Source organism: Mobula hypostoma, chromosome 11 (assembly GCF_963921235.1).
Source record: "Mobula hypostoma chromosome 11, sMobHyp1.1, whole genome shotgun sequence".
Taxonomy (NCBI): Eukaryota; Metazoa; Chordata; class Chondrichthyes; order Myliobatiformes; family Myliobatidae; genus Mobula; species Mobula hypostoma.
In genome coordinates, this window is record NC_086107.1 from 8,230,012 (window position 1) to 8,248,786 (window position 18,775).

General features: G+C 41.2%; 1 protein-coding gene across 3 annotated transcripts in view; it reads right to left on the minus strand.

Annotated features, from left to right (window-relative positions):
- immp1l (inner mitochondrial membrane peptidase subunit 1) overlaps positions 1-18,775 on the minus strand; it is a 136,211-nt gene that overhangs the window by 46,707 nt on the left and 70,729 nt on the right. For all 3 annotated transcript variants that reach the window (XM_063061630.1, XM_063061628.1, XM_063061629.1), the window contains 2 exons: positions 15,317-15,405; positions 15,043-15,169 (listed from right to left, as the gene is read on the minus strand). In XM_063061630.1, coding sequence (XP_062917700.1) covers positions 15,043-15,169; positions 15,317-15,405 — 216 coding nt within the window. The remainder of the gene's footprint in view (positions 1-15,042; positions 15,170-15,316; positions 15,406-18,775) is intronic.

Sequence of the window (18,775 nt, forward strand, 5' to 3'; positions counted from 1 at the left end):
ACTATTCGTCTGCTATGTGCCGTGTCGCATGACATAGGCGATCACGATCTTTCCATGACCATGATTGCCCTTGGAAAAGTTTTCTACAGAAGTGGTTTGCCATTGCATTCTGGGCAGTGTATTTACAAGATAGGTGACCTCTGCCATTATCAATACTCTTCAGAGATTGTCTACCTGGCGTCAGTGGTTGCATAACCAGGACTTGTGATATGTATCAGCTGCTCGTACGACCATCCACCACTTGCTCCCATGGCTTCACATGACCGTGATCGGAGGGCTAAGCAGGTGCTACACCTTGCTCATGGGTGATTTGCAGGCTAATGGAGGGAAGGAGTGAAGTTCACTTCCTTTCGTAAAGACGTATCTCCACCGCGCCATCTCCACAGAACTACAGAGCCATTAAGATCCATTAACCTCAGCACTTCCCGGCCATGTCGTGTACAACCACACTGAGATATAATTATCATTAGTTTCTTTAGTTTAGTGAGAGAATAAATGTTGGGCAGGATACTGAGACAATTATTTTTATAAATAGTGGAATACCTGGATTACTAGCATTTATTTAATGACTGATACCTTCAGCACTGTAGCATTGCATCGGCACTGAAGCAAAGAGTCAGATACTACAGTAGTATCAGTGACAATAATGATACTTCATAGAAGTGAGGAAATGATCAGACTCCCGTAAAACTCTCTGAGATACTTTCTAAAATGAAGAACTTCAAGGGGATCAAGTAGAGAGGCTAACACCATGAGGTTTGTATTTTTACATACATTTTTGCTGGTTTCCAGCTGCACTGGAGCCTGGTCAATGCTGACAAACGTATGGAAATCATATGGAAAGTCTTGTATCCTCATGCACAAAAAACAAGCCCACTTGAGAACTGTGCAAGTTAAGAAAGAAATCAAAGTCATAAATGTAAGAAGATGGAATAATGGTGCTCTCCACAGATCATATAACAAAAGCTTTTAATAACAATATGGTGTCATATCAAAATATCATAATATTCTTTATATATTGAATAATTTTCTGAAGAAAGTTGTGGTGACATGTTTAAACTCAAGAGTATATTTCCATGCCATTATTAATACTCACTTTTCCTTCCTTACCAACTTCTCCCATGCATTTATTCACTCTGCTGAAATAAGTCACCAAACTTTTGTTAACTCAACATTGAATGTCAAGAAAATGTCTTTTTCTGCTCCTGAAAATAAGGGAATTCAAAATTACACACAGACACATACTTATTCCTATTTGCCTATTATCTCAGTGCTTGCTCCTGGTTAAGGAGCAGATCATTTTTATTATGCCTCCCACTTTTCCAACTCACTCCATGGCCTCAGTCTTCTCCGAAGCATCTCTCGTCCTTAAGGATCTTTCCACTGAACAAATTCCTTACTGTTAGCTGCAGTAGGGAATTACCCCATTAGCTGCAGCATCTTCAGCCTTAAGCCCCAGGATTCCCTTCCTAAACCTCTCCACTCTTTCCTTTAAGAATCTAAATAAAACCTGCATCTTCTATCTGCTTTCTATATTCATACACAGCGCAGCGTCAATTTTGTTTAAAACACTCCTATAAAATATCTTTGGACAACTTGCTAAGTGAAAGGTTCAATCCAGCTGCATGCAGTTGTTACTGTTGTTGAAGAGCAAAGGTGTTATCTCACAGGAATTTAGTCAGCCATACAAAACCAGAAATACTGCCTCAGTCATCTGTTTTTTTTTTGATAGTGCTGATGGAAGGAAGAAACATGGATCGTTAAAGAACATTAATGAAATCTACGTTTGACATCTTACCTAAAGAATAAAAGCTGCAAAAGGTTGTAAGTTCAGCCAGCTCCATCATGGGCACTAGCCTCCCTGGCATTGTGCACATCTTCAGTAGGTAATGCCTCAAGAAGGCAGCATCCATCATTAAGGACCATCACCACCTAGGTCATGCACTCTTCTCATTACTACAATCAGGAAGGAGGTACAGGAACCTGAAGACACATACTCAACGATTTTTCCCCTCCATCATCAGATTTCTGAATTGTCCATGGATCATGAACACTACCTCACTATTTTGTTCTACATACATAAACGTAACACACACACACACACTCACACCAGTGCACTTTATTAGGTACACCAGCTCAATAATGCAAATATCTAATCAGCCAATCATGTGGCAGCAACTCAATGCATTAAAGCATGCAGACAAGGTCAAGAGGTTCAGCTGTTGTTCAAACCAAACATCAGCGGGAGGAGAGCGAGCAGCACACCGCGCGTGTGCAGCCCTCCAGTGAAAAATGATATCGTATCCGTTAAATAGGGGGCGTGGACAATTCTGATTTGATGGAGAGGGATGTGAAAGCATAGAGGGACATCTGAAGAAATTTCTGAAACGTTCGTTTGCTGCTGTCGTTACTGCATGGTCAGGAATCTTTCAGAGGGTAGCCCTCAAAATCCCTGGCTTTGCCTGCTGTTGGCGACCGAGATTGAGGTTGAATCGTTCGGACAGAGATGGCTCTCAGTACGCGGTGTCGGAGAGCTGATCAGAGCTCGAAGTTTTCAGATGACTCAGAGTCGGACTGTGGTCGGCATGGCAGGGAGAGTTCTTCCTTCTCCCGTCTGCGTGAGATGTGGGACATTTGAGAGACTTTGAACTTTTACTCTGCTCATGGACTTCTTCATTAAGTTATGGTATTGTTGCACTGTTGTAACTATATATTATAATTATGTGGTCTTGTCAGTTTCTTTCAGTCTTGGTCTGTCCTGTGTTATGTGATATCACACCGGAAGAAATAATTTATCATTTCTTAATGCATGCATTACTGAATGACAATAAAAGAGGACTGTGTGTCTTCATAATCTAATCTAAATGAGATCTAAGTGATTTTGACTGTGCAATGATTTTTGGTGCTAGATGGGGTGGTTTCATTATCTCAGAACCTGCTGATCTCCTGGGTTTTTCATGTACAACAGTCCCTAGAGTTTACAGAGAATGGGCGAATGGCAGTTCTGTTGGTGAATGAGCGAGGTATCCAGATTCTGGTATTGTTCCGGAGGACTGGATAAATGCAAATGTCACTCCATATGTCAAGAAGGGAGGATAGCAGAGAAAGGAAATTATAGGCCAGTTAGCCTGACCTCAGTGGCTAGGAAGATGTTGGAGTTGATTGTTAAGGATGATGTTTCAGGATACTTGGAGGCACATGATAAAATAGGAAAATCTGGCCTGACAAATCTTTTGGAATTCATTGAGGAAATAACAAGCAGGATAAACAAAGGAGAATCGGTGGATGTTGCATACTTGGATTTTCAGAAGGTTTTTAACAAAGTGCTGCACATGGGGCGGCTTAACAAGATAAGAGCACGAGGTATTACAGGAAAGCTACTTGCATGGATAGATGACTGGCAGGGGGCAAAGAGTGGGAATAAAGGGAGCCTTTTCTGGTTGGTTGCCAGTTACTAGTGGTGTTCCACAAGGGTCTTCTTTTTACATTATATGTCAATAATTTGGATGACAGAATTGATGCCTTTGTCGTCAAGTTAGCAGATGATACGAAAATAGGTGGAAGGGCAGGTAGTGTTGAGAAAGCAGGGAGGCCGCAGAAAGACTTAGGCAGATTAGGAGAATGAGCGAAAAAGTGGCAGATGGAAACAGTGTCAGGAAGTGTATGGGAATGCACATTGATAGAAGAAACAGAAACGTAGACTATTTTCTAACGGGCAAAAAATGCAAAAACCCAAGTTGCAAAAGGACTTAGGAGCTGTTGTGCAGGATTCCCTTAAGGTTAACTAGTAGGTTCTGTCAATGGTGAGGGAAGGCAAATGGAAGACCATTGTCTTCCACACCACCACCGATTTTATCCACTCAGGGGATCTCCCATCCACTGCTACCAACCTTATAGTTCCCACACCCCTGCACTTCCCGTTTCTACCTCCTACCCAAGATCCACAAACCTGCCTGTCCAGGTAGACCCATTGTCTCAGCTTGCTCCTGCCCCACTGAACTCATTTCTGCATACCTTGACACTGTTTTATCCCCCCTTGTTCAATCCCTTCCTACCTATGTTCGTGACACTTCTCACGCTCTGAAACTTTTCGATGATTTTAAGTTCCCTGGCCCCCACCGCTTTATTTTCACCATGGATGTCCAGTCCATATATACTTCCATCCCACATCAGGAAGGTCTCAAAGCTCTCCGCTTCTTTTTGGATTCCAGACCTAACCAGTTCCCCTCTACCACCACTCTGCTCCATCTAGCGGAATTAGTCCTTACTCTTAATAATTTCTCCTTTGGCTCCTCCCACTTCCTCCAAACTAAAGATGTAGCTATGGGCACCAGTATGGGTCCCAGCTATGCCTGCCTTTTAGTTGCCTTTGTGGAACAATCTATGCTCCAAACCTATTCTGGTATCTGTCCCCCACTTTTCCTTCGCTACATCGACGACTGCATTGGCGCTGCTTCCTGCACGCATGCTGAGCTCGTTGACTTCATTAACTTTGCCTCCAACTTCCACCCTGCCCTCAAGTTTACCTGGTCTATTTCCAACACCTCCCTCCCCTTTCTAGATCTTTCTGTCTCTATCTCTGGAAACAGCTTATCTACTGATGTCTACTATAAGCCTACTGACTCTCACAGCTATCTGGAATATTCCTCTTCTCACCCTGTCTCTTGCAAAAGTGCCACCCCCTTCTCGCAATTCCTCCATCTCCGCCGCATTTGCTCTCAGGATGAGGCTTTTCATTCCAGGACGAAGGAGATGTCCTTTTTTAAAGAAAGGGGCTTCCCTTCCTCCACCATCAACTCTGCTCTCAAATGCATTTCCCCCATTTCACGCACATCTGCTCTCACTCCATCCTCCCGCCACCCCACTAGGAATAGGGTTCCCCTGGACCTCACCTACCACCCCACCAGCCTCTGGGTCCAACATGTAATTCTTCATAACTTCCGCAACCTCCAACAGGATCCCACCACTAAGCACATCTTTCCCTCCCCCCCCCCCACTTTCCGCAGGGATCGCTCCCGACACGACTCCCTTGTCCATTCGTCCCCCCCCATCCCTCCCCACCGATCTCTCTCTTGGCACTTATCCGTGTAAGCGGAACAAGTGCTACACAATGCCGTTACACTTCCTCCCTTGCTACCATTCAGGGCCCCAGACAGTCCTTCCAGGTGAGGCAACACTTCACCTGTGAGTCGACTGAGGTGATATACTGCGTCCGGTGCTCCCGATGTGGCCTTCTATATATTGGCGAGACTTGACGCAGACTGGGAGATCGTTTCACTGAACACCTACGCTCTGTCTGCCAGAGAAAGCAGGATCTCCCAGTGGCCACACATTTTAATTCCACATCCCATTCCCATTCTGATATGTCCATCCACAGCCTCCTCTACTGTAAAGATGAAGCCACACTCAGGTTGGAGGAACAACACCTTATATTCCGTCTGGGTAGCCTCCAACCAGATGGCATGAACATTGACTTCTCAAACTTCCACGAATGCCCCACCTCCCCCTCGTATTCCATCCGTTATTTATTTATTTATACACACACATTCTTTTTCTCTCTCTCTTTTTTCTCCCTCTGTCCCTCTCACTATACCCCTTTCCCATCTTCTAGGTTTTCCCCCCCTCCCCCTTTTCCTTCTCCCTGGGCCTCCTGTCCCATGATCCTCTCATATCCCTTTTGCCAATCACCTGTCCAGTTCTTGGCTCCATCCCTCCCCCTCCTGTCTTCTCCTATCATTTCGGATCTCCCCCTCCCCCTCCCACTTTCAAAACTCTTACTAGCTCTTCTTTCAGTTAGTCCTGATGAAGGGTCTTGGCCCGAAATGTCGACTGTACCTCTTCCTAGAGATGCTGCCTGGCCTGCTGCGTTCACCAGCAACTTTTATGTGTGTTGTGATGTTAGCATTCATTCTCAGAGGACTAGAATATAAAAGCAAGGATGTAATATTGAGGCTTTACAAAGCAGTAGAGAAGCCTCACTTGGAGTACTGTGAGCAGTTTTTGGGCCCTTATTTAGGTAAGGATGTGCTGACATTGAAAAGAGTCCAGAGGAGGTTTATATAGAAGGGTTATCATCTGAGGAGCATTTGATGGCTCTGGGACTGTACTTGCTGAAATTTTAAAAATTGAGAGGGTATTTCAATGAACCCTATCGAATATTGAAAGGTATAGGTAGAGTGGATGTGGAAAGGATGTTTCCTACAGTCATGGAGTCTTGAACTAAAGAGCACAGCCTCAGAAAAGAGGAATGTCCATTTAAAAAGGAGATGAGGAGGAACTTCTTTAGCTAGAAGGTGGCGTATCTGTGGAATTTGTTGCCACAGGCGGCTGTGGAGGGCATGTCATTGGGTGCTTTTAAGGTACAAGTGGATAAGTTCAGGGAGTGGAAGGTTACAGGGAGAAAGCTGGAGAATGTGGTTGAGAGGGAAAATGGATCAGTCATGATGAAATGGTGGAGCAGACTCAAAAGGCCAAATGGCCTAATTCTGCTCCTGTTCCTTATGGTCTTGGGTCAGAAGAGGATGGCCTGACTGGTTCAAGTTGACAGGAAGGCAATAATAACATAAATAACCACATGTAACAACATTGGTGTGCAGAAGAGCATTTGTGAATATACAACACGTTGAACCTTGAATGGATGGGCTACAACAGCAGAAGACCATAAATATACACTCAAAGGCTACTTTATTAGGTATGGGAGGTGTATAAATACTGTATATTTTATATATTGTACTGTACTGTTGCCACAAAACAACAAATTTCACAACACAAGTCTGTGATAACAAACTTGATTCTGATTCTGATAAAAGATGGTGGATCTAACAATCCAACCGATCAAAGCTCTCAATGCAATCTTCCAATTTAAGAGAGAAATTCTACTGAATAAATCATACTTGCCTTTCCTTTAGAGTTGCTGTGCATGCAGCAGATCCAATATAGTATAAGCTGCATCACTGCAATGTGATGGACAGGAAACTCTACAGTGGGCAGTCAAAACTGCCCCGTGTATCACCGGACCAGCCTACCCACCATCAAGGACACATATATAGAAAGGTGCCAGAAAAGGGCCAGCAATATCATGAAGGATTCTGCCCACCCTGCTCACGGACTGTTTGTCCCACTCCCATTAGGGAAGAGACTACGATCATCCACACCAGGACCACTAGTCTCAAAAAAAACTTCCCTAAAGTTGTCAGGTTGATCAACACCTCCACTGATTAACTACTCTACCACCCCACCACCACACATCACCTGAATCACTTTATGTACATAGAGTATATGTATATATCAGTTACTTGTACATTGCATGACACAACATCTAAGGAAAGGAATAAAAAGTTGACGTTTCGGGCTGAGACTATTCATCAGGATGCTGCCTGACCTGCTGAGTTCTTCCAGCATTTATTGTATGTTACTCTGGATTCCCAGCATCTGCAGAATCTCTTGTGTGTACATTGTGTTTTATAGGATTACTTTTGTATTTATATTTATTGTTATTTTTAGGTGTTCTTTATGCCTATTGTGTTTTTTATGCTGTATCAGATCTGGAGAAACAATAATTTTGTTCTCATTTACACTTGGACACTGAAGAATAACAATAATCAACGTTGAATCTGAAATTACGTTTGCATGACTACTGATTCTTCCACTGCATACAAGGTACTTGATCATTTAATTGCTTACTGAATTTAATAAAAGAGATTAGTGAGTCATCTTGAAAGATGCTTCAGCATTCTTTGGCAAAGTTGATAACTGAAACAAATTATTATCATGTTTTGGAGTAACCATCACCAGTCACAAACAACATTGCACCTGTAAATAACGTAATTAGCAAGATGCGCAGGTACTAAGATTAACCTGCTGCCCTCTCATCATGTGGACAAGTTCCAAATTGACATTTGTGACAAAAGAGAAATTAACAAGTACCAAAGCTACTCTTAAGAAGATTACCTTTAATGATATAACAGAAAATAGAAACTTAAAGTTGGGGGACTTGCAGATAATAACATTTACTCCGTTACTCAATCACAAATCACATAGATTCCTTCGCCTGCATGCTTGCACAGTGATGTTGAGTTTAAATGCAGAAGTTTAAATTTAAAATATTTCCTTATTCAAGATGAAAGTACATTTTCTTAAATAACAGTGCACTAAATTATGACATTTAAAATCTGCAGCCTTTAAATTATGCTGTGATATTTGCCTGTGAACACTTAATGCATTCATATCAAATTCTCTTGTCTGCTATTTTAATGGCAGTGTTAACAATATTGCACAGTCTAATTTCCAGGTTTAGGAATCAAATTTTTCGTATTATCCATATGGCGCCTTACAGTGACACTCAGAATAATTATCTTCACTCATATCAAGATACTGATCCACTGTGATATCATAGGGTTAGCCTGTCAGACTCACAGCAGACATTTAAAAGAATTGCACATATTATCATATAATTGCAAATATATCAATGGAAAATAAATTATTTAAAGAGAAAAATACTTCCAGAGAGAGAGTCTGACTATTATAAACAACTCGTCGACAGTAGACAAAGAACTACATAGCTCCTTTATGTAATTTTTCACATCAGACTTTCAATTGAATCCCGGTCAGCTGTCCAGTGAATATAAAAGATCCCAAGGCACCATTTGAAGAACAGAGAGGTACTGTCAGTACCCTTGCTATTATTTATCTTTAGCTTACACAGCTAAAGCAAATTATCAGTTTTGTGTGCAATTTTGGCTGTCAGATTACACAGATTACAATAGTCACTGTACTATGATAGTATTTAATTGACTGTAAAGCAGATTGGAATGTCCTTAAAAAATGAAAATACTATATAAATGTAAGGTTTATTTTAGAAACATTCTATTTTTCCTTGTAATCCTATTAGCTCATTTTAATATTTGCTAACTGCTTTTTTATATTAGACTTTTGTGTTAGACATATTTTCTTTGAGATTTCATGTTTATTCTCCTCTCCATTTATTTTTTCACTTATTGATGCGTGGAGAAGATTAAATGGAAAGATTGTCAGTCTGGGAGAGTGAATACTTCAGGAAATTAAATTATGTATTCGTTCTGCATCTTGCACTGTGATGAGCTGCAAAACAAATTGATACGAGCACAAGAAACAATAACAGAAGTAGGACACTCAGCCCCTTTACCCTGCACCACTATACATGAGGATCTTTGCTAATTGGCTTTTCTCATACCCCTACCTCATAATCTTGGATTCTTTTACTGAATAGACCATGTAGATTTAAATATACAATGCTCCATATCTCAGTTTCATATAGTAATTGAACACCCTAGCAGAGAAACAGAACCTTTTGCCCATCTAGTCCACAACGAACTGTCATACTGTCTAGTCCTTTTGTCTTGTGCCTGAACCATAACACTCCATAACCCTTCTATCCGTGTACTTATCCTAACTTCTCTTAAATGTTGCAGTTGTACCCACAACCATCTCTTCCACTGGCAGATCGTTCCACACTCACACAACCCTCTGAGTGAAGAAGTTCACCCCGCCCTCAGGTTCCCTTTAAATAGTTCACCTTTGACCCTTAACCTGTGACCTATGGCAGGAATTTTCAGAGCCTTACAGTCACTGAGAGGAGAAGTTCTTCTTCTTATTATTGTTAAATGATCAACCCCTTATTTTGAGATCACACAATTGCTTTCTGAACTGTCCATTAAAACAGGGGTTCCCAACCTGTGTCCACAGACTCCTTGCTTAATAGTATTGGTCCATGGCATAAAAAAGGTCGGGAAACCATTGCATTAGAGGAAACATCCAGTCTCTATTTACATGGTCTATACCCCTAAAAACCTTATGCTTCAATAAGAACACCTCTCTTTCATCTAAACTTCAATAAGTACAGCCCAAATCTATTCAACTTTCTTTTGTAGGGCAATGATTAAAAAAAAGCAAGAACCAGAGTCTGATACAGCAAGGAAACAACTCTATACACTCAGTGTGCACCTTACTAGATACATTTGTACACCTGCTCATTATTGCAATTACCTAATGAGCCAATCACGTGGCAGCAACTCAATGCATAAAGGTATGCAGATATGGCTGAAATGTTCAGCTGTTGTTCAGGTCAACCGTCAGAATGGGGAAGAAATGTGATCTAAGTAACTTTGACCATGGAATAACTGTTGGTGCCAGATGAGATGGTTTGAGTATCTTAGAAACTACGGATCACCTGGGATTTTCATGCGCAACCGTCCGTAAACTTTACAGAGAATGACGTGATAAACAATTCATATCGTGAGCAGCAACTCTACGGGTGAAAACATCTTGTTAAAGAGAGAGGCTAGAGGAGAATGGCTAGACTGGTTCAAGCTGACAGGAAGTCGACAGTGTTACAACAGTGGTGTGCAGAAGAGCATTTTTGAATGCACGTCATGTCAAACCTTGAAGTGGATGGGCTACAGCAGCAGAAGACCATGAACATACTCTCAGTGGCCACTTTAATAGGTACAGGAGGAACCTAGTAAAGTGGCCACTGAGTATATATATTTATCCAACAATCCACCTCAAGGAGTAACTTCCGGTAACTTTTTTGGAAACAAATTTATAAATATCCATGTACGTTTAGCATCAAACAGATACCTCATTAGGTGGGCGCCAAACACTAAGGTATTTGAGGTGATTAACACTCTGGTGGTAGAGTTTGCTACCCAATTTCACACATGAAAAACATCTGCTTTGTACAAAGGACTATTCATGGCCATGGAAATTCATCGTAGCACATTCGGTAAACAGAAAGGGAAGGGAGAGAGAGTTGAAAAAACAGAGATGATTACACAGTGTGGATGGTTATCAGTACCTTGATCAGCTGGGTATGTGGGACAAGGAATGGCAAATGGAGTTTAATTCGGAAATGGCAAAAAAAAATGCTGCCCGATGTGCCATAAGGTGCAAAAAGGAAAACAACAACAATAAAAAAATAAACAAACAGCAGTTATAGATCTCTAGAATTGAGGGAGTCTTGAGGAATATATTGTGTGTAGGAGGGAGGTAAAGAAAAAAATTAGGATGGCAAAAATGGGGCATGAAACACCTTTGGCACGTAAATTTAAGGAAAATCCCAAGATATACTATAAGTGTATCAGGAGCAAGAGGAGCCAAGGAAAGAGTAGGTCCCCTTAGATATTAATGGTGTAATCTAAGTTTGGAACCAGGCAACGTCTGGAACTCACTATCAGAGAGGAGGTGAAATCAGACATAATCAGTATGTTTAAGAGTCATTTAGACTGTCACTTGAATAGGCAAAACATACAGCAGTATAGAGCAACTGTGGCCACATAGAAATAATGCAGATGTAGAAAAATGCCAGCATCGATGGTGCCCACGTTTATGCTAAAGAACTCTGTGACCACAGAAACTGGACTGGCATGCATCTGAAATCGGTGATATATGAGGTTTATGCCAAATATAAGACCCAACATTGCTTGGAATTAACCAGGTGCATCATCTCTGTATTTGACTTAAAAGAATGACTTCTTCAAGTGTCTTAATCACCTGTTTGGAATACTTTGAATAAAACTGAAAGAGGCGGTAAAACCACACTGATCTGCTAAAGAAAATATAATAAGCAGAAATAATTCATTAAGCAACCAATCTGTTACCATAAAGTTGGACATTGTAGAAAAACAACTAATATAAAGGCAAAGGTTCATCATGTATTTGATGCCTGATGCAAACCAATCAGAAGAATTGTTTTAATCTGTTAAGGGAGTCTCAACATCTCCAATTACACCTGCTGACAAGCAGGGTGTATGTACCATTTGTATTAACCAATATGCACATCAGCTCAGCACTCTAAGCTGTAAACACCACAGGCAGCTGCTTTGTTTGATACGGAAAATGCTTCAGGGTTAAGTACTGTGCATAACCCTTGCGATCCTCCTGCCACATTCCCCACACCCCACCCCAAAAATCAGCAACGTAACTCATCTCCATATACAATTATACTGGCCACTGAAAACTAGAACGAATGAACTATGTCATCTCCAAAATGAATTCTACTACATTGCAAAAATAAACAAACTTCTCCCGCATCAGCCACTGCTAGAGCATTAGCAATTTGCAGTGATTGTGAAGAAACTATTGCTGTGAAACAGATGTGTAACTCAAGCTTTTATCACTTTGAGTGACAAGGCAGACAATTCCGTGTTTACAGATCGGAGTCGAATAAAGTGACATCAGGCACTCCTCTGTTTAAGTGACATGCAGGCTTATCCCATCAGCAGTTTATGATGCCGGGAGTATCTTAATCTGGTGATTCTGAATGAAAATGGGAAAATGAACCTGAACCTTTGCAACACTGACCATATGGCTAAACAAGGCCTAAAGCTAAAGCAAATGGTATTAAAAGCAAGGGCAAATAGAAGCAATGTGTTTGGACAAGAAGGATTTTAATTATAATCCATGATTAAATATCAGTGCTTTTAAAGCCAATAATATACTGATAGCAATTGATTCTCAAATTAAATATTAACCCCATCTGGTTACTCCAAATAGGCAGGATTTCAATTTTATAATCTATTTACTTGATGAAGTGAGACTTCAGCACTGAAGAGCCATACAATTAATAACCTGCACCAGCCAACTCCAATAAAGTCTATAGAAACAGCCTCACGACCTGCTGCCCAATTCCACTATACCTTGGCATTAAAATTAAAGCACAGCATGTACACCTAAATCTGTTTGCTCAGATTATTTCCTTGAGAAAAACTCTTAAAGATTTAACTTTGTTCAATGTTTAGCTGGATGTTCACTATCCTGATATGGAACTATATCACCATTCTACCCCTGCTCCTGGGTCTAAGATGTGGAATTCTTGTCTTTAAAACACTGTTAGAATACGACAGTTCAAGAAGATGCCTCACCATCACCTTCTCAAGACAATTAGTGATGGGTATTGAATGACAGTTTTGCCAAAGAAGCCCACATGCCCAAAAATGACTAAGTAAAAAAAGTCAATTAATTAGTATTACTTAATATTTACATATGTGAATATTATAACACATTTCCAAAATGTTTCTTCTGATTTCCATTTGCTGGCAGTATTTTGAATGAACTAAGTCTTAAGAAATGCTCAATTTTCTTTGAAAGAGACAACGTGCGATAAGCCGGATATCAGGCCTACACAGCAGGCACCTCCTAGTCTTCACCCTGCTAACAGGAATCAACTGCCACTCGCTTCCAGACATCCCACCTCTCCCAGAAGTTCTGGGAGTCTCCCGCATATTAACAGTGGCTCCCTGATGCCCGCAAATGATATACAATATCACAGAAATCAATTTTTTTGAGAGACAGTGCGCGAGAGAGAGAGCAAGAGCAAGAAAGCAAGCGTGAGTGAGAGCAACCACGAGAGAGAGCGTGAGAGCGCGCGCACAAGAGAGAGACAGAGTGAGAGCAAGAGCGAGAAAGCAAGCGCGAGAGCGAGCGCGAGTGAGAGTGGCCACGAGAGAGAGAGAGCGCGAGAGAGAGCGGCCACGAGCGAGAGAGCGCATGCGCGCGAGAGGGCGAGAGTTCCAAAAAAAGTCAGAGTGGCAGAGTGTTCCAAAAAAAGAAAACATAAAACGTATGTCACCCCAGACTACACTAAAGTGTACCCTAGTAGGGGTCAAAAATAATGACAGTGTTGCTCGCTGCACTGTTTGCAACAGTGACTTTTCTATTGCCCATGGTGGGTTAAGACTGTAAAAGACATGTTGAGGTGAGTTTAACAGGTGTCATTTGTTCACTAGCATAGCTAATGTTATTTAAACTAGCTGGCTAGCTGCTAAGGAGCTACTCTATTGCAGACATCCCACCTCTCCCGGAAGTTCCGGGAGTCTCCCGCAAATTGATGGTGCTACCTCCCTGAAATGAGTTTTTGCAGGGTGGGATGTCTTTGCTTCCAGCTCATCATCTGCAGCTTATTTAACCCAGCTCTCATCCACAGCCCTTGCTTACTCCTCGAACCAGTCAGCCTCAACCAGTTGCTCCTAACCCTTCAGTTACCTGCCCAAGGTATTTAGTACTTCTCTTGTTTTGTGGCCCCTTGTGCCTTATTATTTTGCAGTTATTAAAGTTACCTCCATTGCTCTGCTTTTGGATCAATCCTCCTCTGCATTCTCTGACACTGGAAGAACTGAGCAGGTCCAAAAGTGCTGCCTGAGCTGCTGAGTTCCTCCAGCTTTTTGGTGTGCTGCTTCATATTCCAACATCTGCATCTTATGTCTCTGTGTGACTGTGTGAGTTTTCTCTGGGTGTTCCCTTCTCTTCCCACATCCCCAACAAAACAGTCACATGAACATGCAGGACATGGAGAGATACTGATGCCTTTACCTTTCCTTGGAAAGAGTTCGATGATAGAGATACAATATTGATATTGAGGAGGAATTTCATTCCCCTGATCAAGAGTTATAAACTAGTTTCTTTTAAAAGCCTGAAACATGGTATATATTCAGGTAGGTGCACCTTTAAAAATGCATTGCTATTTTGTTCAATATTTATTTATTTGCAGTTTAAGAACTGTACGCAACACTCCAAATATGGCCTAACCAAAGCTTTATACAGCAGTGACTTAACTTTCCTAGCTTTAAACTCGACACTGCAACCGTTGAAGGCAAGGATGCCATACACATTCTTTACGACCATATGTATTTGTGTTGCTATTTTCAAGGAGCCATGAACTTGCGTCCCAAGATTCGTCAGGAGTACATCAGTCCTCCTGATGACCCTGCCATTGCAATGATTACTGTGTACTTTTCTGTGCAATTAGACACGTAACCACTTTATAAAGACCAAAATCTGGGGATCATGGAATAGTCCAAATAGATATTTTTAGATCAAGGGTTCCCAACCTGGAGTCCACGGACCCTTCGGTTAATGGTAGGGGTCCATGGCATAAAAAAGATCAGGAACCTCTGTTTTAGATCATCACCAATACAATCCTTCGACTGTGTGATGGTGACAAATTCAGATGGATTCATACACAATAATTTAAAGTATTTTTAAGAAAATAGCAAAGATAATACTTACATATCTTTGGGTCTTAAAAGCATCCAATGGGCCACTAGTGTATATCTTATCACCCTCCAGACCAATCACTCTTTTGCAGATGTTCATTTTGGGATCATTGGGACTTACAGCAATTATTACATCTCCTCTGCAGACAAATATTGAATGGAGTCAGAGAAAACGTTTCCACATGCAGATTCAGAACAATTAAAATAAATAAATTTATTAGAAGTTAAGGTTAAAGTATACATGATTCAGATATTCTGATATTTCTTAGAAATACTTGGGAGCTTACTTTTCAATGCGATAAAAGTGCCGACTGAGTTTCTCTGAGATGATCACATCAGAAGCCTTAAGGGTAGGCTCCATGGAAGGACCAGAACACTGGGAAATGAAGAAAAATTTGTACTTTAAAAAAAAATATTGATTTGTGCGTTATAGATAAATTCTAAAGTATCAACAAAACAAAGGGCTCTAACTATAAGTTGTCACGGTCTTTCTGAAATCTCACTAAACTATGTTTCTTTTAAATGGACAGAATGACATCTAGAGTGAGTCCTGATGAAAGGTCTCAGCCCAAAACATTGAGCCTTTATTCTCTTCATAGGGACTGCCTGATCTGTGAGTTCCTCCACATCTACAGAATGTGTGTGTGTTGATCTGAAGAATCTCTTATATTTATCACAGTATTCTGACTTTTATTTTCATTTTTATGGGAGAAATCCCTTCACACTTTTAAAAGATATCTCCACAAAAAAAGGATCTCGTGATCTTGCTCTCCAATTTTCTCCTAATGCATACTTAAAACTAGCAATTAGATGCCTTACAAGAATGCTGAAGCTGCCATCCTCTGATTTTCTTTCCCATTGTGGTGAAATATTTAACCTGTCCCATTGCTATTACTATTATTGTTCATTATACATGTAGCCCCCCCCGAAACCCCCTTACATACAGAAAACCACAAACCCAAATATAGACTTTGCCCCTTTGTGCCCACTAAAGGGTACCAACGTGTTATAAAAGTTTAGTCATGCTTTTGTGATGGACTACAGAAATATTGCGTTCCAGGATGGCAAATTTCATCAGATTTCACAGCATATGCCCAATGCTTCAAACATCGGGAATTAAATTATCATTGCTAATTACACTTGGTGAGCCATTTGTATGAACTGCTACAATCTATGTGGTCTAATTTTGGAATCTTGGTCCTTGCCTTGCGTGGCCTAAAAATCTGGCCTTGTCTGTGAGCAGTTTTGGGCCCTTTATCTAAGAAAGGATGCGATGGCATTTGACAGGGTCCAGAGAAGGGTGACGAGAATGATCCTGGGAATGAAAAGGTTAACATATCAGGAACGTCTAGTGGCTCTGTGCACATACTTACTGGAGTTTAGAAAAGTGAGCGGCGACCTCATAGAAACCTAGCCAATATTAAATGGCTTGGATAGAGTGTATGTGGAGAGGATGCACACCCTCAGAATACTAGAATGTCCCTTTAAAATAGAGATGAGGAGGAATTTCCTTAGCCAGAGGGTGGTGAATCTATGGAGTTCATTGCCACAGATGGCTGTGGTGGCCACTGTGGTGTCACTGGGTATATTTAAAGCAGAGGTTGATAGGTTCTTGATTAGGAAGGGCTTCAAAGGATATGGGGAGAAGGCAGGAGAATGGGGTTGAGAGGGATAATAAATCAGCCATGATAGAATTTGTGGAGCACTCAATGGGACAAATGGCCTAATTCTACTCCCTCTATCTTATGGTCTAAATGTGACGTAACTTGGTTGACAACCACATAATTTGGCTGACTATTAATAATTCTCTCAAATGGTCCAGTAACTCCACAGATTATGGCAACATTGTGGTTTTGTCACTGCACTCACACGAGTTCAATTATTGCTACAATATTAAATCCATTAATGAAAGAAATCTGGAATAAAAGGCTGGTATCAATAATACGAAGGATTCACTAACTATCTTTCATCCTCACCCAATCCGGCCAGTATATGGGTAGTTTGCAATTGTTCATTAATATGGTCTAGCAAGTTACTAGGTTCCATAAAAACAGCTACATTTGAAGTTTTGAAATGGAAGTTGTACACAGCTTGGCTCGAGCATTCATCCCTGTGAATTCCCACTAGATACAGCGTCCCAACCCAAACATGAACCGTTTGTACCGATTCTGCTTCTGTCCATTAACTAATCCTCAATCCATACCATTAGTTTATCCCCAAGCCCGTAATTTAATGTTCTTCAATAACTACTTGTGTGGAACATTATCAAAGGCCTCTCAAGTACATCACACACATTGGCCCTATCTATTCTGCTAGTTAAAACCCCATAAAATCTTAACAGATCTGTTAAACGTGATTAGATTTTTAAAAGTTATGTTGGCATTATCTAATTGCATTATTATATGCAATATGTCCTGTTACCACACTTTAAATAATAGATTCAAACATTTTTTTCTACTACTTATGTCATGTTAACTGTTCTGCAATTCTCATTTTCTTCTCTTTCTCCTTTCTTAACAAGTGATGTTAAATCTCCAATCTTTTAACCTATTGTAAATGCCCTACAATCAAATAAATTTTAGAAGATAACCACCAGTATATCCACCATTTTCAAAACTACTTCTTTCAAAAACTTGTGGTGTAGATAAGTCACTAAATTGGTAAATTGGCTTATTATTGTCAGATGTACCAAGGTACAGTGAAAAACTTGTGCATAATGTACATACAGATGAATTCATTAGAGCTGTGCATTGAGGTAGTATAAAGTGTGACGAGAATACACATAAAATTAAGATGTTTGCTGGCCTGGGTTAGCATCAGTGACATCAGCAAGTGGTCTGCCACCTGCCCTCAGGGGAAGGAGAGATAAGGAACAATGGAGCAGCGTCTGGAGATGTGTAATGAAGGGACGGGGGAGAGAGAGCTGTCTAGAGCGGCTCCCCCCTTTGAACCTTGAACTGTTTGAAGTGATGGACAGGCGATACCCCAGCAGGGGGATAAAAAGGGACCGGTTCGCTAAGGCAGGACACACACGCCACCCGAGGTAACGAGACCCTGGAAGCGGTACGCTTCTCACGAGTCGGTGGGAAGTACCAGACAACAGCCAGGGTGGAAAGGTACGATCAGCGGGAACCCGGTGTGTGTCCGCCCTTGCCTGGGTGCCGGGTTCACTGCAGAGGATCGACCGCATCTGGAGGAGGGGTCACAGTCAGTGACCTCAGGTGACATCACCAAGGACCCGCCCAAAAGCTGCTTGTAAGCCATATCACTGGTCTGTGAGTGAAGCCGTGTCTGAATGATCAGTTGTTCCTGTTCCCCCTCTCTCTCCCCCCACGTTGTCCATCGCCATGGCAACGATTACTGCGAACTGAACTACTAAACTGGACTGAACTTTGAGTCACTTTGAAATTTGGTCATTTACCCCTAGACAACGATAGAGCTTGATTGATGCTGTTATCTTAATTCTGTTCACATGTGTGTTTATCATCGCTGAACTGTTGCATTTATTATCCTTTCGATTACTGTGTTGCTTGTTTCTTTAATAAAACTTTCTTAGTTCTAGTACTCCAGACTCCAACTGAGTGATCCATTTCTGCTGGTTTGGCAACCCAGTTACCGGGTACGTAACATAAGTGGGGGCTCGTCCGGGATTTTGAACGCTAAATTTGGGACGGAGTAAATTGATTGGGTTAAAATTCCCGAAAGAAAGAAAAGACAAACAGCAGAAATGGAGGCTGAGGAATTTA